The 24856-nt window shown below is 38.7% G+C and overlaps 1 protein-coding gene across 1 annotated transcript in view; it reads right to left on the reverse strand.

Annotated features, from left to right (window-relative positions):
* LOC149184187 (CLP protease regulatory subunit CLPX1, mitochondrial-like) overlaps positions 1–24856 on the reverse strand; it is a 202646-nt gene that overhangs the window by 46980 nt on the left and 130810 nt on the right. Inside the window, exons 8-13 of the mRNA XM_089417418.1 lie at positions 13751–13807; positions 13416–13486; positions 13187–13286; positions 12974–13078; positions 12604–12666; positions 12339–12461 (exon numbers count right to left, since the gene is read on the reverse strand). Of these exons, the coding sequence (XP_089273544.1) occupies positions 12339–12461; positions 12604–12666; positions 12974–13078; positions 13187–13286; positions 13416–13486; positions 13751–13807 (519 nt within the window). The remainder of the gene's footprint in view (positions 1–12338; positions 12462–12603; positions 12667–12973; positions 13079–13186; positions 13287–13415; positions 13487–13750; positions 13808–24856) is intronic.

Raw genomic sequence — 24856 nt, forward strand, 5'->3', positions numbered from 1 at the left:
CACTGACACGAAGTCAGTCTCAAAGTATGTACCACTAGTCCCAGACCAGTCTCAACCGACCCGAAGTCAGTGTCATAGTATGGTACAACTCCTACCACTGGTCCCAGACCAGTATCATTGATCCCAGATCAATGGAGGTCATCCTATCGTAGGGAGTACGGTAGATAAAACAATGCATCCATCGATACTACTATGGTCCCTAACTTCATTTCCCTGCTCATTGATCAGATGAGAGGTATTTCCTGTGAGTCCCAGACTGCATGGGTAGGATGCCTCAATCCAGGCTTCACAGGAGAACACATCAATCCTGCTACAATCTCCATGGACAACACATCAATCCAGGCCTCACAGGAGAACACATCAATCCTGCTACAGTCACCATGGAGAACACATCAATCCAGGCCTCACAGGAGAACACATCAATCCTACTACAGTGGCCATGGAGAACACATCAATCCAGGCCTCACAGGAGAACTAATCATCCTGCTACACAGGAGAGCGAATCATCCTGTTCCACAAGAGAGCGAATCATCTTGTCCCACAAGAGAGCAAATCATCTTGTTCCAGTGCACACCACTAGGGGAGGGTGAGTCACCCTGTGGTCGTATGTTGCTCCAGTAAGAACCGCAAGCCCTCAGAGTTCTCAGAGCTCAATGTATGCAACATGCACGACCCGTGTACAAGGGTTTCTTGACGACTCCAAGTCGTTTGGGAAAATCACAGATTAGATCTTTCCTCGGGGCTTTGACAAGGTGTATCGACCTGTACATCATCTTAATGCGATGGAGCCTCCCTGCTCATCGTCTTACCATATCCAAAATGATGTCTATCTACTGGAGCAATCGAAAAATACGGGATTCCTCAATAATCGAATCCCACCTCTGGTTGTTACAGAAAATCACAGTGGTATCTATTCAAACAGCTCACTGAAGAGCTTCCCCAACCAAGCAGCTTCATATGAGATCATACTCGTAGATACGTATCCGATCTCGGTGGTGCATATGGCAACCGACTTTTGCTTCCTGCTCACCCATTATATCGAAGCAGAATCCAAGGAGAAATAACACTAAAAAGTGCTCCAGTGATCCTCCACACTACCTGCCTAATCAGCATTCAAATAATCATACAGTTTCATATTTTCGGTAGTGTATCTCAATCCATGAGAGATTGTGTCCTGAAAACATCTCAGAAGATTCTTGACACCAATCTACCGAGGCTCAACCAAATATGAGCTCACAATGCTAACTACAAAACATATGTTCGGATGGAGGTTCACCAAGAACATCAATGCGAATGAGTTTGGAGACGCAGAGGCATTTCCCAAATCTAGTCCGACATCACTACCATATAACTTCTGATAGTTAGGATCCTCGAGGTAGTCATAGGCTCGCAGTCCACCATACCAAATCTTTCTAGAATCTTCACCACATGTTTTCCTTGAGATAGGAAAATTTCCCTTGGCTTTTGCCACACTTAAAGTCCTTGGTCCTTCATTTCAAATTCAGAAGCCAACTCCCTCTTACATTCGTGAATGAGAGGGTATGCACCTGTTAGAAAGAGGTCATCCACATACAACACCAGTATGAGAGGCTTGTCATCTTCAACCTTAAGGTAAAGGTTAGGATCGGCTTCACTCCTAGTGAATCCCAGCTTCATCAAGTAGCTATCGATCCTCTCATACCATGCTCAGGGTGCTTGCTTCAGCCCATAGAGAGCCTTCTTCAACCTGCATACATGAGATTTTCAATCATAAATCTCAAATCCTTCGGGTTGCTCCACATAGACCTCTTCTTTGATCGAACCATGCAAGAACGCGGTCTTGACATCCATCTGATGTAGGTTCCATCCTTGTGAAGCCACAAGGGCTATGATCAAGCAGATGGTCGTATATCTAGCAACAAGTGCAAATATCACATCATAGTCTATACCTTCCTTCTGGGAGAAACCACGAGCAACAAAACGAGCCTTATACTATTTCGTACTTCCATCTGTTGTAGCTTTATCTTGTAAAGCCATTTTGAAGTAACAATTGTCTTGTCCTAGGGTCTGGGAACTACTTCCCAGACATCGTTCTCCATAATAGACTCATATTCTTTGGTCATAGCATCCTTCCATACTTGATACTTAACAGCATCTGAGAATGATGAAGGCTCATTTTGTATAATCGTGCTCATGATGGTCAGGTATCCCTGATACCTGTTAGTTTTCTTACTTTCACGGAAGGTTCCTCGGGGTGCAGCATGTCCTTCAGCATCATAAAGTATCCCCCTAAGCCATGAAGGCCTCTTCCTAGAAGAGGGAGGCTCAGGTGGATAAATAGGATCCATGGGTTCCTCCACATCAGGCATTGTTACATCATCCACCCATAGAGACAGCTTCCACAATCGTACGGTTCTTCCTTTCCGCCACACCATTCTGCTCAGGAGTATGTGGTGTAGTAGTCTCCCTCTTAATGACAGCCTCAAATATGCCTGAGTGAACCAACTGTAATATATCGGAACTCACCAGGCTATCGTAGATTTCCTTGGAGGTGTCCAGTTCAGAGATGTAGGCCACCAAGTGCTTGTCGATAGAGTCCCGGATGATCTTTTGTTTTGACTTCTCCGGTTTTCCATTTGTTCCATGCAGCAGCGGACGCATTTGATGGAGGCTCAACAATATTGCCTCTTACATGGTCCAGCACTCCTTGATCTTCTAGGATTAGATCGATACACATCTTCCATCCGTGATAGTCAGCGTTCTCACGAAGCTTGTCTTCGGCAGGAAAGAGTGTTGAAGACCCCATAGTTCTTTTAGGATAGCCTTGCCAATCTTCTCTTTGGTGATTGCTTTTGCTCTTGCTTGGGCTTTGTCTTCACCTTAGCTCTGATACCATGTTAAGTTATGGCATGTTCTATGCTTATAGCAGTTTACTTTTCTTTCTTATTATTATCCTCAGATTAGCAATCACATGTACATAAAGTAAAGTGCAAATAGAACATTAAACGATCGATAGAAAACAAGCCAAGACAAGAGACACAAGATGTGGTGGCTAGCCAGGGACAAACCCCACAATGTGTGGGGAAACCCTTTGATCAAATCTTCTTTTATCTTCAATAATTCAGCAGAGAGAAAAAGTACAATAAATCTGATTTATATCAGCAGTAGCAAACCCTAGATCAGCAGCATCAGCATTAGCGGCTTCATCATCAAACTAGGGCAGACGATATCTCACAAATCAACTATCGGATCGGCTTGATTCCACCACCAAAAGTTGTAGCTTCCAGAGGAGGTTCAGATGAACCTACAGCACAGTTCAGATGAGGAGATCTTCTAGTCCACGCAGGTCAAACTTCACTTCTGCAGTTGCATCTTCAGTTTCAGCAGCTTCCTTCAAAATAGGGCAGTTGATATCTTGCAAACTGTCCGTCGGATTGACTTGATTCTACCACCAAAAGTTGTGGCTTTCAGAGGAGGTTCAGATGAACCTACAGCGCAGTTCAGATGAGGAGATCTTCTAGTCCATGCAGGTCAAACTTCATTTCTGTAGTTGCAGCTTCAGTTTCAGCAGCTTCCTTCAAACTAGGGCAATCGATATCTTGCAAACCATCTGTCGGATTGACTTGATTCCACCACCAAAAGTTGCGGCTTTTAGAGGAGGTTCAGATGAACCTATAGCACAGTTCAGATGAGGAGATCTTCTAGTCCACACAAGTCAAAATTTACTGTTGCAGTTGCGGCTTCAGTTTCAGCAGCTTCCGTCATCACATGTGTGAGGGAGAAACCCTTTTTTGTGCAGTAGAGAAGAGACTCTTTTTTGCGCAGTAGAGAGAGAGATGTGATGAGATGAGTGAGTCCAAATGACGATAAGTCTTCCTATATTTATACACAATGTTGGTGTTTGAATAGATACGACTGTTGGGCTTCTGAGCCTACATGAGTTGTAGGTCGGCTTGATAATAATTCCATAATCAAAATAAATTCATATCTCCATGAATACTTATCGGAGTCGGATGATATTTATATCAATCCTACAGCTCTCGACGAGAGGAATCTAATAAAAATATTATCAGCCATAAATAAGATGACCCACATGAAGTTTTTCCCTGGTTGCCAATTTTAACACATCATACCTGGAGTTTCTTGATCTTTTGGGAGGTCAACCATTTCCATGCTGAGTAGTGAGAGCATTCTTTTTTCTTTTATTGTTGACTCTGCCATTCCTTTGATTGTTGTTGCCCTTGAAATTGTTATTTTTGTGGTTGTCATCATCATGAGGTGTATCCCTTCTATTAGGACACTCCCTAGCATAGTGACCAAACTTGTTGCAAATGAAACATCTTCCCTTCCTTTAATTTTTGAAACCCGATCTTCCTTGACATTGCTTTTTTTAACCTACATTGTTCTTCTTTTTAGCATGAGCGAAGAATGCAGTGGGATCATTCCTCTTTGAAGGCATATACATTTCCATCATCCTTGTTTCTTCTTGAGAACATCTAGTCAGCAATTCTTCAAAACCTTGAATCCTGTCGTTGTTGAGAATAGTAGTGTTGAACACATGCCATTCACGAGGGAGTCCTCCAAGGGCAATGAGAGTGAGCTCCCTATCAGCAATAGCTTCTCCAATCGAAAGAAGATCATTTTTTATCTCAGTAATCCTCATGAAGTAGGATTGAATATCTTCACCTCTTCCCTTCTTTATGTCCTTCAATTTGTTCTTGAGAAAGAGAACTTGGTTTGCATTGCTAGCTTTGAACATGCCAACCAACCTGTCATATATCTCCTTTGATGTGTTCAAATCAGAAACATAAGCAACTATTGCTTATGAATGGAATCTTTGATGATCTTCTTTGCTTTAACTTCACCCTTCTTGTACTTTGTCTTAGCAGTAGCCGATGCATTTGAAGGAGGTTCAGTAATCTTTCCCTGCACATTGTCCATAATGTCTTGCTCTTCTAAAGTCAAATCAAGAGACATCTTCCATGCATGATAATCAGACTTATCATGAAGCTTGTCATCATATTTGAAGTAGGATGTGGAGGCCATTAACTCTTTTCCTTTTCTAACGAATCTCAGTGATTGCTCTTCTCACTCTTGCTTTGGCTTTGTCTTCACCTCAGCTCTGATACCATGTTAATTTTAGATAACAATGGTATGTTCTATGCTTAAGAACAATTTACTTCAATTTTCTTAGTAGCCAAATATCAATTTCTAGATTAGCAATCACATTAACATGACAGTAAATGCACATAGAGCATAAATAAAAACAGTAGAAGACAAGCCAAGACAAGAGGACACAAGATGTTGCGCCAACCAGGGCCAAACCCCAATGTGGGGAAACCCTTTGATCAATTCTTATTATTCTTCAAAAGTTCAGCAGAGAGAGAGTACAACATGCAATATTCACTTGCCCAATCAAAGTGTAATCTTTCTAGTCAAACAGCAGCCATAGGAAGCCCTAACCAGAAAGTCAACGTTGGTCAACATGGCAAAATTTATCCTCCAAAACAGCTCAGTCAAACCCAGTGAACTTGGCCTCCAAGAATCATCTGAATCAGCCCAAAACATTCTCGAAAAACTCAGTGAAACTTGGTCAACGCAAAGTCAAACCTCGGGCAAACCCTCTTCAGTCAACGCCAATCAAACAACTCGGATTGCCTCGATTTCTGTGCCCATAAATGCAGCTTGCCCAAACATAAATTCTCCAAGGAAAAATGCAATAAAATCAAGTCAATAGCAGCTCGGTCAACACTGGTCCACCCTCCCTGAAATTCGATCAACGCTGACACAGAAAATCCATGTCATCTTCTTCACACGTGTGGAGAGAGAGGCTGCCCAGAAAAGTGTACGAACCAATCTAATAAGAGAGAGAGAGATGTGTGTGAATGATTGATGTCCAAATGAGGCAAATGCACCTTCTATTTATATGCAACGTTGTGGATGAATAGACGTGTTTTTTGGGCTTCTACGCCTACATTAGATTGTTGGCCGACCTTGACAATTTGTCCATAAACGAAATAAATTCATAATTCCATTTGTACATGTCAAAATGAAAAGATCTTTAGATCAATCCTACACCTCTCAGAGAGAGGAATCCAATAAAAATATCACCTGCATCATATGAGTTGTCCAAGGTGGAGTTTGGCCCCATTTTCCAATTTAACAGAAATAGATTGGGGTGAGAAGTAACAAGTTATACAAGTTGCAGTTGGACACTCCAAAGGTACCAGTGAGTAACAACAGAAGTAGAGACATTGGAGAATTATGGCATAGGAGGATGGGACATATCCAACATGGTGCACTCAAATTGCTCAGGGAGACAGTAATATGAGTTACATAAATTAGCACAGAACACGATGATGTGTGTAGAGGGTGTGTGCTTGGGAAGTTTAAAGCAACATTTCCAACAAGTGATAATAGAGCCATGGGTGTGCTGGACCTGATACAGTTTGATATATGCGGCCAGTTGCACAATTTTTGTCAAAGTTCCAAGGAAGCAGAAGTACCAATTTTTTCAACAAGATTGGGTCATCTACGAGCAATCTACATGTCATCGTAAATCCATTCTGCAAGTTATGTAATGTAAATTATCCTAGTAAGACCTTGAATAAATGTAGCAACCTAGGTAAGCCTATTGTTTTGGTGACGAATTTCATCCTAGGAGGTTTTTTAACCTCGCCGATTACCTGTGTTTCTAGACACAACTAATCAAAAGAATCTTTTCCCTCCAGCTTAACACCAAAGCTAGGGTGAAGCACTCAATGGGTGCTTGACCTATAAAATAAAAGTACCTGAGCATGAAATGTTGGAAAATGTAACTAGGTTCGGTCTTCATAATTGTACTTGAAGTCTAAATGTAATATATTTGTCAAAAGGAATTTTATTATTATTGAAATTGACTTATTAAAGCATGGGTTTCATGCTTGGGTCATTTGTATTAGTTCAAGCCTCCATTGTAGGCTTTAGGTTATTTGTCAAAGTCATTTATTGTTTGACTCCTCCATCAAGTCATCCCCTTCAGCAAAGTAATCTACTTGGCCTCTTCAAAGTCCTCAAGAAAGTCTTCATCAAAGTCTTCAAGTCGGCCTCAAAAGAATTATTATCAAAAGAACTCATGTCGGCTCAATTAAAGGACACATCTCTTCATAATACATGTCGGTTCATTTTAGGATGGACAAACCACTATATATACCTGCCTAGGATCTTCGCATTTCACAAATTCAGAGCTCGCAATCACAGAGAGGAAGTTTCAGTATATCTCAGAGGGAGTTCCAGTATATCTCAGAGGGAGTTTTGGTGAAATCTCAGAGACAGTTTCGGTGTTGATTACAGTGAGAAGTTTGGGTCTCAGTGAGACATACCCTCATTGTTGTCATAGTTAAGGGAATGCAGATTGTTCAATCTACCACAGTTCGGTGCCTTGGTGTAACTACAGTATGGTGGGCTTGATGCCACCACAGAATTAAAGTCTATTGTTGCTATGACCTCAAAGATATTGCAGTGATGATGTATTCGATGGTAACACAATGAAAGGAAGAAGGGTCACTTGATGGAAGTAGTCTCGAATGTAAGGGTCTTGGTCGTCTCATCTTTGAATCTACTGAAGGAAGAATTTGTGACTGGGTTTTCCCCTCGGGGGGGGTGTTTTCCCTTGCAGCGTGCCTATATCTTGTGTTCTCTTCTTTTGCTCTTTGACATTCATCTTGATGATAAGAAAGGATAATTAAGAAATCTAACACTAATAATGAAAAAATCACAAGTTAGTGTCATAATAAGGGAAAATTGTTTTAACTGCCAACCTATGGATTTTCCAACATGAAGCCCATGCTCCAATAATAATAATACTTTCTTTTCATTTTATAATTTATGAGAATACATTTCATACCTATGAAGACCAAACCTAGTTACACATTTTTCAACACTCTCTTCGGCTCCAACATAAACTGACTGAGAGTTTTGACCGTGAAGCAGATATCTGGCCTAATGTTGACCAGATACATGAGAGAAACGATAAGCTATCTATACAAGGAGGGGTCAACATCCTTGTCCTCTGATGCATCTATCTTCTTCCAGTTGGTAATCATGGGCGTATACATAGGTCTAAAATCTTGCATCTTGAATCTCGTCAAAATCTCTGTAGCATATCTCCCTTGGCCAAGGAAGATCTTCCCATCCTTCTGCCACACTTCCAATCCTAGGAAATAGTGCATCAACCCCAAGTCCTTCATGTCAAAATTCGCTGCCAGGTTCCTCTTGCAGTCCTCTATGAGCTCTATGACCCTATCAAGAAGAGATCATCCACATACAATACTAGGATGCGTGGCTCATCCTCTACCATCAAATAGTAAAGGTTGGGATATACGTCACACTTGATGAATCCCATCTACTACAAGTAGCTATCTATCTGACCATACCATGCCCTAGGAACCTGCTTGAGCTCGTATAGATGTTTATTTAGCCTACACACATGTGTGCGCCTTTCATGAGTCTCAAAGCCCTATGGTTGTTCGATGTTTACTTCTTCATCTATCACCAATTCAAGAAGGTTGTCTTGACATTCATCTGTTGAATCTGCCACCCCATATGTGCTGCTAGGGATATAACTGACCAGATAGAAGTATATCTAGCAACTGGGGCGAAGGTCTCCTCATAATTTATCCCTTCTTTCTACACATACCCCTTTGCCATGAACCTAGCTTTGTATATCTCCACGCTACCATATGCAGCATACTTGATCTTGTATATCATCGACAACTGACAATTGACATCTCCTCAAGCCTTGACACCACCTCCCAAACGTCATTCGTCAAGATAGAACTGTACTCTTCTATCATGGCATCTATCTGCACCTGATGTTGTGCGGCCTCCTGATAGCTGGAAGGTCTTCAACCTGTGCCACCAATGCTTAGTTACCTGTTTGACTATCTGTGTTCTCTCTTGTTCATCCTAGGAGCTCCAACAAACTCCTCTGCACCTCTCAATGTCTATGAACTTCTCTGTTGGTTCGACCACTAGTGGTGGGAGGCTCAACCAGCTCCTCATCCTGCCTCTATGGCTTCGTCTGTTGTGAACACACAGGGTGTCCTGCACTTGAGGATATGCTGGTACTGGTAACTGTACTAGATCCTTGTGATGACCCAATCGGCAGTCCCACTGGCTGAACCTGTGGTTGCCCCTGCTGCTGAACCAGTGGAGCTTTTGCTGGCTCACTCTGACCACGTGTTGGCATCTCGCAAGATTTCTTGAAGGCTTTGTCCTCCATGAACTTTACGTCTCGTCTCACTGAGAAGACCTCTTTTGGTGTTATCTTCCCCAATGCCTTATGAGGAATCTTGTTCTGAATATACATCATTGTGTTACATGCCTCTGCCCATAGAAACCTAGGCAAATTTTGGTCATATAACATTGCCTTTTGCAGCCCCAACTATAGATATGTTTTTCTGCTCCACCACCTCATTTTGTTGTGGACTATATGGAGTTATCCACTCCCTTCTAATGCCTTCCTTGGCACAGAAGTCTATGAAGTCTTTATCTGTGTAATCTCCACCATTGTCTTAGCGAAGCACCTTGATCATCTTCCTTGTCACATTCTCCACCAAAGCCTTGAACTCCTTGAAGCAATCGATGACCTCATCCTTGGTCTTCAAGAAGTAGATCCAAGTTTCTTGGAATGGTCATCAATAAAGGTGATGAAATACCCGGCCCCACCAAGAGCTCTAGTGGCCATAGGGCCACAAATGTCTGAATGTATTAGTCCCAACACACCATCTGCTCTGTGGTCACTTCTTGGGAATGCTTCCTTAGCATATTTCCAAAGCACACACCCTATGAACACATCATCATGTTCTGTGCCAAGTTCTCAAACACTTGTCACTATCTCCCTAAGCATTCTAAGTGCTCCATGGTGTAAATGTCCCATTCTCCTATGCCATATAGCTCATTCAAGTCTTTCCCCCTGTCACTATCATTTCCTATCCGTTCCATTGGAAAATCGAGCTTCAACCTATACAACCTGTTGCTTCGAACTCCAATCTGTTTCACCCTTTTCCAGCTCGGGTGTTTAAAAAACACCTTCTTCCCTACGAAGTGGACATCATATCCCTTATCTTGTAGCTGGGATACTAAAATCAGGTTCATGCCCAATCCCAGCACATGCAATACATCTGTAGCACTAGTACTTGTTGCTGACTCCCTCTGAAAATCGATGATACCTCTCCCCACTGGAGTGCACTTAGTCTTGTTTCTCATCGTAATCTGGAAGTCCATCTGCTCTTCACTGTAGCTAGAGAAATATTCTCTAACCCCTGTCATGTGAGTTAATGCTCCACTTTCGATGTACCAAACACCTTGTGAAGCTGAGCTATTTAAGCAAAAAAACTCATCCTCCAATCTAGAAGACAATTTTGAAGCCCTCTGAATATCAAATCTGTCCATGGCCACATTGGAGAATTTTGGAGAATTTACTGAAGACATCTTGAATATAAATTTGTGTGCTATTATTTCTCTTCCACCTGACACTGAACCTACTCTAGCGAACTGCTGCAAACTCTTTGTGCTCAGACAAGAAATCTGCTCTGCGAAAATATTGAGTTGTTTCTCCCTCTTCCTACTAGAACTGCTTCCCTAGACAAGTCGAACTTTTCTGCAACCTCCAACTAGAAAATTGAACCATGTCCAACAATTTGTACTGCCTGGCTAGGTACTGCACAACCCTTGAAAATTTCATTTTGTTGCCCCCTCTGCACAATGAAATTTTTCTTCTTCGACTTTGAGCCTCCTGTCTGTCAAATATGCGCAGGTTCCATGTGAAAATTCCTTGAAATGCAGCTACTGGAAATAACTCTTCTAACTGATAAATTAATTATGCAGTTTATTTTGTTTACGACAAAATAACGAATTATTCCCACTGCAATTTCTTCACCATAAAAAATATTGTAGAAGCAAAAAATAGGAATTGAGAAATGCTGGCATACACACGTAAAAGTGACACAATTATTTTTGGACAAATGTCCTCGGAAAAAGCCAATGTGGGAAAATCGATGCAATAGTTGAGGGTTTTTATTATTATGCAGCAGCAGAAATTCTGATTATAATAAAATGATGCCAAATTGGTGTTTCTATCTAAGAGTAATACTGGCAAAAATATCTAAGGGAATTAACCCTCCTCCTCAAGCAATCTTGCAACAAACTAAACCTCAGAAACTGGCTCTCCAAACCCTTGCACTAACCAGTCTGTGCTACCTTTGCGTAGGCCTACATGCACTAGATGGAATTTACCTCTGTAGATGATGTCCTCCCTGTTGCTGCCTCTGGAAGTGGTTCTCTCGACCTCTTGGAATTTTTCCCGACCACTGGAAGCTGAATCGACCCCTCCTGGTTGAATCGAACTGCCTTTCTTGACGCACTACGCAATCCCTGCGTAACCTCCTGAAAAATAATTTTGGCCTCCTCTTCTGACTCTTCTAAAACTAGAAACTCTTCCGGAAAATCTCTTTGATATCCCTCTGCCACCTGCCACTCGATCACTGGCTCGATCTCACTACTAAATCACCTGCCACTGGGAAATCGAACTACCTTGATCACTAAGTCTCTGCAATTGGTGTGTTCGCCATCTACCCATCGACCTCTTTTTATAATCTCCAGTTGAGACTTCAACGGACAAGATTAAAACTTAATCGACGGTTGAGATCATCTCCAAGTCGATTCGTGTGAGTTTCTAGAGAATTCTCACCTTTCTCAATTAATTACTATTAATTAACCAGTTTTCCTAAGTTAGACTTCAAAAAAAAATTAAATGATAGTCAATTAATTTAATTGAGCTATCTCTAGGTGGAATTTCTATAAACAATTTTTAGGTTTTGGATAACTCTCGTGTTTTAGCCTCTCCACAAAGTTTTGAAACTAGAACACCATCCAATGCTACAAAAACTAACATTTTATGCCTTATGTCATTCTCTGTTCTATTTTGTACTCGAGCTGTTTCATGCACTCCCTTTTTTGTCTATAAATACTCTTGTTCTTTCTAATCCCTTTGACCTTTCTGGTCTTTTGTGGATAACAATATAAATTTCAGTTCATTTTATTTCTCATAATTAGAATGGAGTCTTATTTACAACTATAGGATGACTATGTTGTTCTCTCTATGCACCTAACATCCCAATTTACCATTCAATGTGTGAACCAGAAGAAAAAATCACAAATTGAGAAATACATTGCTTTGGTTAAGTTCCATGACCACTACAACTTGTAGTGAAACAATTATTGGTGAATTATGTAACATAAACTCATCAAAGAGAAAACTGCAAGTTATTTACAGTCTAAAACACACAAAAGAAATAGTAAGTGTCCAAACTATTTACCTCAAACATGGCTTCAGTCAAAAGGTTTTCAAGGATGGAACGTAAACCACGGGCTCCAGTATTCTTAGCCAATGCTTTCTTTGCAATCTGTCGCATTGCTCCTTCTGTGAAGTGCAACTTAACCTAGAAGAGATCACAGATTAGTGAGTATTTACAGCCAATAGATGTAACTGCTCAACGACTCTTTCAACATTTTGAATGAACCCTGTTGTTCTCAACACATTTAAAAATATTACATAGAGATTAGCTTCATGGCCTATCTTACATTGTCCATAGAAAACAATTTTCTATACTGCCTGCCAAGTGCATTTCTAGGCTCCGTGAGAACCTTGCAGAAAAGGAAAAACAAAGAAATTAACATGCCTGTCACAAAATGTCAATGTATTTGTTTCTGATGCAAACAATCCAAGGATAATTTTCATGAAGAAATAATCTCAGAAGAGACATGGCATACAATCCTAACATTTGATATTATGCCAAATGCTCAAGCTGAAATCTCAATCCTGTGAGCAGAACAATTTAGATCCTATATTGATCAATAAAGAAGATATGATACTAAATAAATCCTAAGGAATAAGCTAACAAGAAAGTGAATGTAACTATCAAAAGTGACAAGAAGGATTACAAGGATCCACCTTAATAAGTTGGTCTTCACTTAAAGCTGAAATGCTCACAAAAACAGGAAACCGACCAACAAACTCTGGTATCAAACCATAAGCAACCAAGTCACTACTCTCAGCCTGTGTAAAGCGATGAATTGTAAGTTACCTTTCGGTTAAACAACATTTACAGGCTATATTCAAATCGCATTTGTTTGCAATTCCTGCTGTTCAAAATGGGATCTTTACCAACTCCAGTAATGATGATGTAATTGCTGCATTTGTTAGGCCACTTGACCTCATATTTGTACGTACAGGTGCTCCAAAGCCAATTGAAGCATCTTGTCGTCTGCTATCTTGACTCTTCCATGGGTGAGAAATGAAATAGGACAAACACATGAACCGAATTTACTTACTTGCAGACAGTTTACTCAGTGGATTTTGATAAATACCTAACAAGCAGTGCAGACAACTTTACCTTTCTGCAATTGTTTTCTCCAGGTCCACAAATGCCCCACCACAAATAAAAAGAATATCCTTTGTATCTATCTGCAGGACACCACAGTTAAAAACTAGATCCTTCAATAACCCACAATAAGCAATAGCTTGAACGTTTAAGCAATAAATCAACATTTGCCCCTCTTTATTATTTATATAGGATATTAGGGTCATATCCTTGTATAGGATATTAGTATCATATCCTCGTATTATAAAATAGATGATTTTGCTTGAACAGATGCACATATATCCATAAAACAGGTAAATAATTGGAGCAACAATATCAGAAAATGTTCTGATTACAAATAGATGCACCTGAATGTGATCACCACGAGGATTCTTGCGAGTTCCCTTTTCTGAAATACTTACAACCTAGACAGAGGTAAACATGTCAAATCACATAATGTCCTTTTCTAAATTTATTTCTCAACTTACATAACCACAACAAAGAAAAGCATCCATATGCATGTATTTTTAGTCAAAGGATAATAGAATGGTGTACATTTTAATTCAAATGAGATCATTAAACCAGTGTTGCAAACATCATGTTGGTGAATATATCGCCAAGGGTCCTGGAAGAAACTAATTGGCAACATAGAGGAAAATATCAGGAAATATTGGAAATATTTGCAAAATAAAATAAAATAAAAAATCAAATATTTAAACATTTTAAAGCAACCCCCGCCTTCTACCACTTTTATGGGCTAATGTGAAAGTGAACAACCCCTTTATTATCAATCCCCTATTTTCCCTCTTCAAACTGCTCAAAAAAATCCATAAATCTTCTTGTTGACCACTGCGTGTCAACTACCCATAGCAGTACACCCCCTTTTGCGAAAAAAAGGGTAGTGCTTGATCAACATGTCTGTGCCATTCGACTGACATCATCAGCCCCATCATGTTATGTTATAAACCCAGTCTGCATATGTATAAATTGTAAATAATCTTAGCAAATATATGTCATGTATGTATTTGCCTAGGTAAACCTAATTTTCTAGTGATGATCTACGTTCCAGAAGGTTTTTTGTTTCACCAACCCATGGTCAGTAGAGTTTTCCTTCAGCCTAACCCCAAAGCCGAAATGGATTTTGTCACTAGAATCTTAGGGCAGTCCTAGTGTGCTAGGTCGCGTCTATGTAAAAGTAATTTGGAAATAATTTTAACTATTTGGTTAGGTTATTACAAATTGCTTGATCTGCTAGATTATGTTTGTATCACAGAACTGGGTAGTTTATGAGGGTCTTTGTCAAATGGGATTCCCCCTTTGAGATGTAAAATTATAAAAGGCATGATGTAAAATATCTTGAGGGTTAGAAAATGTTTTATCCCCTCATAAGTCCTAGGTCCTAGGTGATTTTTCCAAAGGCTAAGTTCGAGGGTCCAAAAATAAAATATAATAATAAATAATAAATAATAATAGTAAAATTAATTAATTAAAAAATAATAAAATAACAATAAGTAAAAGTTTTGAGGAAATAAATGCAAAATTTTAATTTTTTAATATATTAAAATGCATTTAAAATTTCAATGGATGAGATTAAAAGGGATTTTGATCCTCATCGACGGTCAAGATTAGTTTAGCATGGATCACTCAAACTAACCGTTGGGAAATTTTCCTTTAAATAGGGTGTTAGGGGTCATTTGAGATCATTGGATCTTGGAGTCTTGCGCTAAAGAAAGCTCTCTTGTAATCATTTTCAAGTGCAATAAAGAAAGACTTTAGGGTTGAAATCTTGCTGGTGTTACTCTTCTCGAAATGTTGTAAGATGTTTTATTTTTCTGCATAATTTTAATTTCAGCCATTGATGATAGCTTTATGAAGAGTGAATTCAAACACAGGTATCTTGTTTAGTCGCTAGGGTTTTAATAGTAGTTAAATTTATGAATATGATGGCAAGTATCTCCATTAGATCTGGATTTTAGTATCGTTTTCTCCCTCTTTGTTAATGGTTGAATTAAGTTGTGCAAGAAATCTTGATTTTGAAGATTAACAGGCGTTTTGGGAAGTTCTTGGCTAAACCAACCGACTCCTGAGAAGCATATTCTAAAGAGCCCGGCTAGAGTTGATCCCGGGCTTATCATTTGAAATTTTCTTGTGAATGCATGAAGGGTTTTCTGAAGCATCTCATATTAGATTTAAAATTCTGAAAATATTTTTGTGGCCTACTGATAAATCTGCCTACATAGAGCCTTTGGAACTGTGAATATTGTAATTATTTAGCCGGTTTTAGGGATTTTAGTTTTGTTTCTTGCCTATTTTGTTTCTGGATGTTTGTTTTTGTCATTATAGGTTGCAGATCTAAAGGCGTAGTATTGTTCTGAAGCCAGATCTAGGCCCTGGAGGGTAAAATCTGGCCTCAACGTCATTTTTGCAGGGATATTCTTCAAAAGATTTTCTGAAGAAATTCGAGGGTCTATTCAAGCTATCTGTCTGTTGTGCCTGGGGTATTAATTTTGCAGTCTAAGGGTTTTTCGAATGTTTTAAATATGGAAGCAATCTTTCGAGGGTTTCATTGATAATCCTAAAAGCGTAAGTGTGAAATTCGTCTTCTGGGATTTGGGATAATTTTCTGAGGGTTTCAAAATCATTTTAGTTTATTTCTCTCTGGCTGCGTTTTTCTTGTTCTGGCAGACTTTGAATTTTTATTTTTTTTTGTTGTATCTGCCCTCAATTTGTTTCTCACTGTTAACCTCTTGCAGCTACAATCTTCCCAATCTAGAAGCCTTTTTCGCATTGCCAGAAAAGTTGTCTTCCTGCAGTTCTGCCTCCAATCAACACATCAAAATGCTGCAGCCATTTAATCAGCTCCTCATCGCATTCCTCTTCCCACCATCGCACCATCTCTACGCTGCGTTCAACTATTCAACCTCGCTGGTGCCACACCTTCTCACGCCATCTGCATGATTTCATTGCAGCTCTGTTTTCCAATTCCTCATTTCCTCAAACTCTCATATAGTCCTGCTTGCCATCCTCAGCTCCTCCCTCATCTGCACAGTACATTATTGCCTTACGCATCCTCACATGTCTAGCCTGCATGCGCCCTTCCTCCATTCTTCACTATTCGCTCTTCTCACCGCAAATCCCGTCGGCTTCATCAAACCATTGCTTGTTGCTCCCTCCGCCTGTGTTCCTTGCAGCCATCAATTCATCTCCAAACCCTCGCCTCTCCAGCTCCGCATCTCATCCGCTGCATCTGCGTGCTATTCCCGTTGTACACCTGCAAAACACATCAAATTCACTCATTTGCGTTGCTAGATCCACGCAAGTAACCTCTAAGCTGCTCATCTCCCCACGGATTTCCTCCCTGCTCGCTCCACTACCCTCACTCCTCTCGCTCGAGCCCATCCCCTGTCCGTCTAACTCCATTCCATCGCTGCAATCTTCGTTGCCGTCAGACGCCCAAGCTTGCACACAAAAAAAAAATCGTTTAGGCTTTATGTGTATGGTATTTCAGTTTTCATTTTCATTTGGATCAGATTAATTTAGTTGTTAAAGTTAGTGTATAGTTTTATTTTTAAATTTAAAAAATTAGAAAAGTTTAACTTTAGTTTTGTTCCATTTTGGTTTTGATTTTAAAGCTTTAAAATAAAAAATAAAAAAATAAAAAATATATATAATAATAATAATAATCATAAACATTAAAATTTAGCTTTAGGATTAGACTTTTTACTTTTGATTTCATCATTCTAGTTTTAGTTTTGGACTTCGATAATTTTGTTTGATTTTGATTTTAAGATAAATCAAAATTAAAAATTAAAAAATCCTAAAAAGCATAAAAAGTTAATCTTAGGGTTTTTATTTATTTCCATTTAATCTATAAAAAAAAGTTTTAAAAAGAAAAATATATATATATATATATATATATATATAATAAAATTTCCAAAAACATTTAAAATTTTCCAAAAATTCTAAAAAAATTTAAATTTTGTGATTAAGGATTTGAATTAAAGGGTTTTTCGCTTAAAAAAATAAATAAATAATGTGGCCTATGGCCCATTAAAATTTTGATTTTGGACCCGTTGATTAATTTCCTTGGTAACTCTGATGTTTCTAACGTTAAATCTTAATTTCTCATGATTTTCCCATGGTCAAATTACGATAAATGTTTTAAGTCTAGAATTCTCGTGCATGTTGCATCGTTGGGCATTTCTATGGATTATCGTTATTTTTTTCATCACATATTGAAAATCGATCAGGATAGTTTGTTTTATTGATGGATGATTTAAATATTGAAGGCACTGGTCTAAAATTTTCTATCTTGTGGTCGCGTCTCATCTTGGCATTTACTCTATCTGACTTAATCTTTTAAATCCATCAAGTTATCTGTCATTAAAATCTCCAAGTGCTTGATTTCCCCCCGCTGTGTCTCCCAAGCCAGCTATTTCTCAATTGGTTTTCCTTTATCCCATAGGGTCTACCCCCCTTAGCCTAGGGAGACGGCTTAAACGGAGAGATTGGGGATCAGGGTGACAGCCCCCCCGTCTGAGCGTTGTCGCGGTGCTTAGACACTTTGCGCAACAACATTTTTTGGCGTCATTGCCAGGGATAGAGTTTTTTCTGTCCTTGGTAACTTCAACATTCGTCTCGTTTCTTTCCTCTCGTCCTTTCCTGTCCTTAAGCTCTCTCCTTTCGAGTTTTTTTTGTGTTATATTCTCTGTCCAGGTGGCGACTTCACTTCATATATCCTCGGCAAGAGTGTATACTAGCAGACATCCAAGTAGTTTGGATAATCCTGCTCCTGATCCTAAAAGGGCTCTCAGAGTACAATTACACAAACTCTCTTCTCGTACACTTCTTGTTAACCTCGGACAAGAAGCCCTCTCTGATATCCGCTTGCTCTTTACTAGCCCGGTTGAGCACGACATCATGGACATATTCGCCCCGTGTAACTTTGCTAACATTCAAGGTTATCCCAATGATATTCCTAAGCATGGGATGGATAAATTGCCTATCTTTCAAGGAGATAATGCAATTAATGCTAATTCACATCTGAAAGCTTTTAGTTCATGGCTGGTAAGTACGCAAGGTTTGCTGATTTTAATCATGAAGATGTTAAAATGACCCTTTTTGTTCTAACCTTGGAGGGTGATGCTTTAGATTGGTTTACGGAAAAGCCTCAAAATTCATTTGATTCCTTGCAATCGATTGTTAATGCCTTTAAGGAAAAGTATGGAGATAAGAGAGAAGGAAGACACCTCGTGAAAGCTATCATCGTAATCAAAAAGAGAGAGAATGAAACTGCTAAAGAATTTAATAAAAGGTTTAATGATATTATTAAAGAATTACCTCAAGATTATAAACCTACCGACAAATCTCTTCGAAATTTTTATATTGACGCCTTTAGTCCTGAGCCTTCCTATGAGTTGAGATTATAGGGATTGTCAAGCCTTAGCAATAGAGCTTGAAAAGGACAAGGCAGCATCTGGGAAGTCGAGATCCTAGGGTTTGATAGGGCTGCTACGAAACTAAAAGAACCTAAAGGAAAAGCGGTGCAAGAACTTGATAGCGAGCTTGTTCAGAAATTGCTCCAGAAGATCGAAAGCATGGAAATTAATCAAGCGAAATTAACATCTAACCATGCTAAGGAGATAGCTACTTTGCAGAATAGGTTGGTCCAAATGGAAAGAGCGCAAACGCAAAATTTCCATCCCATAAATAATAATAATAATAGAAATAATAATTGGCAAAAGAAGGGTCAATCTAGCGAGCAGAGACCTCCTAATCCGCTTGAACATACTAATTTGGTCGATGATGCTCCGCCTTACTGTCGGGTTTGCGATGCTCTTCATGAGCAGGCCACTTGTCCCATCGTTAGAAGAATTTTGGATAATGGAATGTTTGGGGTGGGTGATCAAATAAATGTAGTGGGTAAAGAGTTTCCTTTGTCTATGAACGACTGGATGGAAGTTAAGGAAAATAGTCGAGATGTTATGCATCCCTCGTTAGCTTTTAGTATAAATAACCTTGAAAATGAAGATGACATTTTGGCTAAGCTGTATGGCGAAAAGCCCTCTCCAGAGCAAATAATGGAAATTGCTAGAGACAAAGGTCTAACTTATCAAAGAAGGGATAAAGATCAGAGCGGGAATCCAATTCCTCCTCGAACCTTTAACCCAGGTTTAAACTCTGGATTAGATGTCGATCTGGGAAGTTGGTTTAACAATGCGAAAATTTGGGTTCCTGTATTCGAAATTGCAAAAATCCCTTCCCAAAGAGATAAGTTACTAAAAGCTATTCAAGGTCCTCAAGCAAATATTTCTCAACAGAAGACCCCAGAAGTTGATTATCACGATGCTCCCATATATTTGCAAAGTTTAGATTCGGATAACAAAGATCACCAGCCTTTCTTTATCACCTTATTGGTTAATGGATATAAATTGAATAATTGCATGTTGGATTCTGGTGCATCAGCTTGTGTCATGACTAAGAGGGTCATGGAACAACTTAACTTAAGAGTTTCTAGACCCTATTACAATATATGCGCCATGGATTCTAAAAAGATTGAAGTTCATGGTCTAATCAAGGATTTACAGGTTCATTTATCAGTTTACCTGGACATCATGATTGTTATGGACATTGTTGTTGTTGATGTGCCTAATGCTTGGGGTATGCCTTTATCCAAAAAATGGGCTTCTGATCTAGGAGGGAGTATTCAAATGAATTGGTCATATGCTATGATTCCTTCTCCTAGAGGTGATGGTTTTGTGAGACTTAATAGAGAGCCCGAGAGAAAATTCCATGTTGAAGATCCTAAGAGACCTCATAACGAGATAATTAAAGAACAATCCGACATTGGGAATTATGCTATCATGTCTAATTTCATAGTTCCTCCTGATGATAAGGTTGATAAAAAGATTAGGGATCTCAATGATAAAGTTTGGTACATGTATTTTGATGGTGCATCGTCTAGACATGGTAAAGGTGCGGGTATAGTTTTGAAATCTCCCCTTGGTCATATTTTCAAGTTTGCCTATTGATTGGAATTTGAAGCAACCAACAACATCGTTGAATATGAAGCTTTGTTGTTGGGTCTTGAATTGGCAAAGGCTTTGAGAATCAAGTTGCTTAGCATTAAGGGGGATTCTGACTTAATTATCATGCAGCTTAAAAATAAATTTACATGTAAAAATCAAAGGTTAAGGAATTATCGAAATGTTGTATGGGATACTATGGAACACTTTGATGCCCTTGACCTTGAGGCAATCCCAAGAGAGCATAATACTTACGCAGATGAGCTTGTCGTCACTACTTCTACTTTGCAATTGTCTGATGAGCTAATTGAGGATAAGATTAAAATGGAAATTATATTTAGGCCTTCTGTTCCAAATAACTCAAAGCATTGGCAGGTCTTTAATGATGAAAATCAAGTGATTTGTTTTCTCGATAATTTGGATGAATTTGAAAATTTTCAGATAAATTCTGAGGATGGATCTGGTAATCATGAGCATATCATAAATCCTACTCCTAGGAATGTGATTGCTTTAGAACAACACTTTGATCGGCATGATGCCACAAAGTTGAAAGAGGAAAATAAAATGGACCCAGGAGAATACCTCGAGATAAACATTGGTACTCCTGTGAACCCAAAAATTGTTAAAATTGGTAAAGGTACTAGTGTTGAAGAAAGAAAAAAGTTAATCAATTTACTTCACGAATATCAGGATGTTTTAGCATTTTCTTATGATGAATTCAAAGGCTATAGGGAAGATGTCATGGAACATATTATCCCCCTAAAAGATGAAAATGCTAAACCCTTTTGCCAGAAGCTTAGGCAGATTAATCCTAAGTTAGCCCCTTTGGTTCAAAAAGAGCTTTCAAAGATGCTTGCAGCAGGAATTATTGCTCAAACGAGACATTCAACATGGTGTTCCAACCTGGTGATTGTTAGGAAAAAGAATGGTACAATAAGGCTTTGTGTCGATTTTCGAAATCTTAATCTAGCATGTAAGAAGGATAATTACCCTTTGCCAAACATGGAGACTCTGTTGCAAAGAGTAACTGGTTCTGGAATGATGTCATTGCTAGATGGTTTTTCTGGATATAATCAAGTATGGGTTAAAAAAGAGGATCGTCACAAAACCACATTCACCACACCATGGGGTACTTTCGAATACATTAGAATGTCGTTTGGATTAACCAACGTTGGGGCTACATTTCAAAGGGCTATGGATTATGCCTTCAAGGGTTTAATTGGGAAATTTATCGAAATTTACCAAGATGATCTTACTGTTTTTTCTAAGGATGGTATTAGTCATATAAGTCATCTTCGGCAAGTTTTTGATAGATGTAGAGAGTACGGGATTTCTTTAAATCCGGCTAAGTCTGTTTTTGGAGTAACCGAAGGGAAATTACTTGGTCACATCATTTCTAAAGATGGAATCAAGATTGATCCTGAAAGAGTTGAGGCGATCCAAAAGATTCCTCTTCCCCATAATCTTAAGTCCCTTCAGTCTTTTCTTAGGAAAACAAATTTTCTTAGAAGGTTTATTCCAAATTACGCAGAAATAGCTAAGCCTATTCAAAGTCTTCTGAAGAAAGATGTAAAATTTGTTTGGCAAGAAGATGGTAAAAAGGCTTTTCAGGAAATCAAATGCGTTATTGCAAGAGCTCCTGTCTTAGTTAGTCCTGATTATTCCAAGGATTTCATGATTTTCTCTTTCGCTTCTGAAGACACCATTGTTGGTGTCCTATTACAGAAAAATAAAGATGGTCACGAGCAACCTATTGCTTTCATGAGTAGAGCGCTTCAAAATTCCGAGTTAAAATACAATACCATGGAAAAGCAAGCCTATGCCTTAGTCAAATCTCTTAAGCATTTCAAAACTTATGTGGGTTATTCTAAAGTCATTGCTTTTGTCCCACATTCTGCTGTTAAAGATATATTAACTCAAACTGATTGCTTAGGGACTCATGCTAGGTGGGTTACTAAAATACAAGAATATGATTTAGAAATTAGACCCACCAAGCTAGTCAAAGGCCAAGGCTTGGCTCAAATGTTGACCGAAGGTAACGAAAAGGCTCTTGATTTGATTTGTCTTAACGATCTATCTTCGCCTGAGTTGCAGAGATTAGGAGAGCATGAGTGGTACAAGGACATTATTTATTGCTTGTTAAATCTTACATGTCCTAACCATTAGTTGCTCATAAGAGAAGGGCTCTTAGACTAAAAGCCACTAAGTATTGCCTTATGAAGGATGGCCTTGGATGGAGAAATCCTGAGGGCATAATACTTAGGTGTGTTGATGAAATTGAGTCCAAAAAGTTAGTTTCTGAGATCTATTCAGGATTTTGTGGTGGTCATTATGCTGCTAGAACTACTGCCCACAAAATTTTGAGAGCTGGTTATTATTAGCCTTCTATTATTTTTGATGTGCATAAGTTTGTTAGAAGTTGTCAAGCTTGTCAATTGTTCAATAGGAAACAAAATCTCGTTGCCCTGCACCTACAGCCTGTCATTGTGGAGGCACCTTTTCAGCATTGGGGTCTAGACTTCATCGGGAAGTTCCATGAAAATTCTAGCAATGGCTACTCATGGATTTTGACTGCTACTGATTATTTCACTAAATGGGTTGAAGCCATTCCTGCTAAGAATGCCACTGAAAAGGTTATTATGGATTTCACTAAAAATAATATCATTACTAGATTTGGTGTCCCTGCTAAGATCACTACTGATAATGCCAAGGCTTTTAGTTCCTCGGAGTTTTCGTCTTTCTGTTTCAAGTATGGCATTGTCTTATCTCATTCATCAAATTACTATCCTCAGGGTAATGGTCTGGCTGAATCAAGTAACAAGAATCTCATAACCATTATCAAGAAGATAGCAGGAGATAATAAGAAATCATGGGATAACAAAATCAAATATGCTTTATGGGCGGATAGGATCACTAAAAAGAAAGCGACTGGTAAATCTCCCTTGAATTGGTTTATGGCTTGGATGTGACCTTACCTGTGCACCTAAAATTGCTAGTTTATCAACTCCTTCAGCATTTTTCTACTAACAAAGATGTTGTTCAAAATAGAATAGATCAGATTGAGGAGTTAGATGAAGCTCGTAGGACAGCTTTTGATGCTATATGTAAAAATCAATTTAACATTAAGAAAAGCTTTGATAAATCATCTCAATCTAGATCTTCGCAGGTTGGAGATATGGTACTTCTTTGGGATCGCAAGAATGAAAAACCAGGAGAGCATAAGAAGTTCAATAGTTTGTGGCTGGGACCATATATTATTCGAGATATTGTTGGACCTAACTCATTCCACTTGAGCAGATTGGATGGCGAACCACTTGATTTACCTACAAATGGCCAAATTCTCAAGTTGTTCTTCAAAGATGATATCTGATGCCATGGGGCATCCTCTGTATTGTATTTCTAACCTTACTCCTTGTCATTTCAGCATTTTATTTCTGTTTGAGGATTAGATTTACTTTTCATGTTACTAGATAGTTAATAAATGAAGAGCTTATATTTTTCATGTGCTTAATGTTATATGATGATTTTTGAATGGACGCTACTTATGTTTTGTTGTGTGTTGCGTGGGTGTAGATTCTGGATTCTCACATTCCTACAGTGCAGCAATGTGTCAACAAGTAGATCCAGATGTTGACCACTGCGTGTGAACTACCCATAGTAGTACACCCCCTTTTGCGAAAAAAGGGGTAGCGCTTGATCGACGTGTTTGTGCCATTCGACTGACATCATCAGCCCCATCATGTTATGTTATAAACCCAGTCTGCATATGTATAAATTGTAAATAATCTTAGCAGATCTGTCATGTATGTATTTGCCTAGGTAAACCTAATCTTCTAGTGATAATCTACGTTCCAGAAGGTTTTTTGTCTCATCGACCCATGTTCGGCAAAGTTTTCCTTTAGCCTAACCCCAAAGTCGGAATGGATTTTGTCACTAGAATCTTAGGGGAGTCCTAGTGTGCTAGGACGCGTCTATGTAAAAGTAATTTGGAAATAATTCTAACTATTTGGTTAGGTTATTACAAATTGCTTGATCTGCTAGATTATGTTTGTGTCACAGAACTGGGTAGTCTATGAGGGTCTTTGTCAAATGGGATTTCCCCCTTGAGATGTAAAATTGTAGAAGTCATGATCTAAACTATCTTGAGGGTTATAAAATGTTTTATCCCCTCATAAGTCCTAGGTTCTAGGTGATTTTTCCAAAGGCTAAGTTCGAGGGTCCAAAATAAATAATATATAATAATAAATAATATATAATAATAAAAAATTAAAAAATATAAAATTAAAAAAATTAATTAATTAAAAAATAAAAATAAAATATATATAAAAAAAATAATAATAATAAAATAACAATAAGTCAAAGTTGTGAGGAAATAAATGCAAAATTTTAATTTTTTTAAATATTAAAATGCATTTAAAATTTCGACGGATGAGATTAAAAGGGATTTTG

The sequence above is a fragment of the Pinus tabuliformis genome, chromosome 3_2 (assembly GCF_031772625.1).
Source record: "Pinus tabuliformis cultivar Carrire ecotype Pingquan chromosome 3_2, CPIR1, whole genome shotgun sequence".
NCBI classification, from domain to species: Eukaryota; Viridiplantae; Streptophyta; class Pinopsida; order Pinales; family Pinaceae; genus Pinus; species Pinus tabuliformis.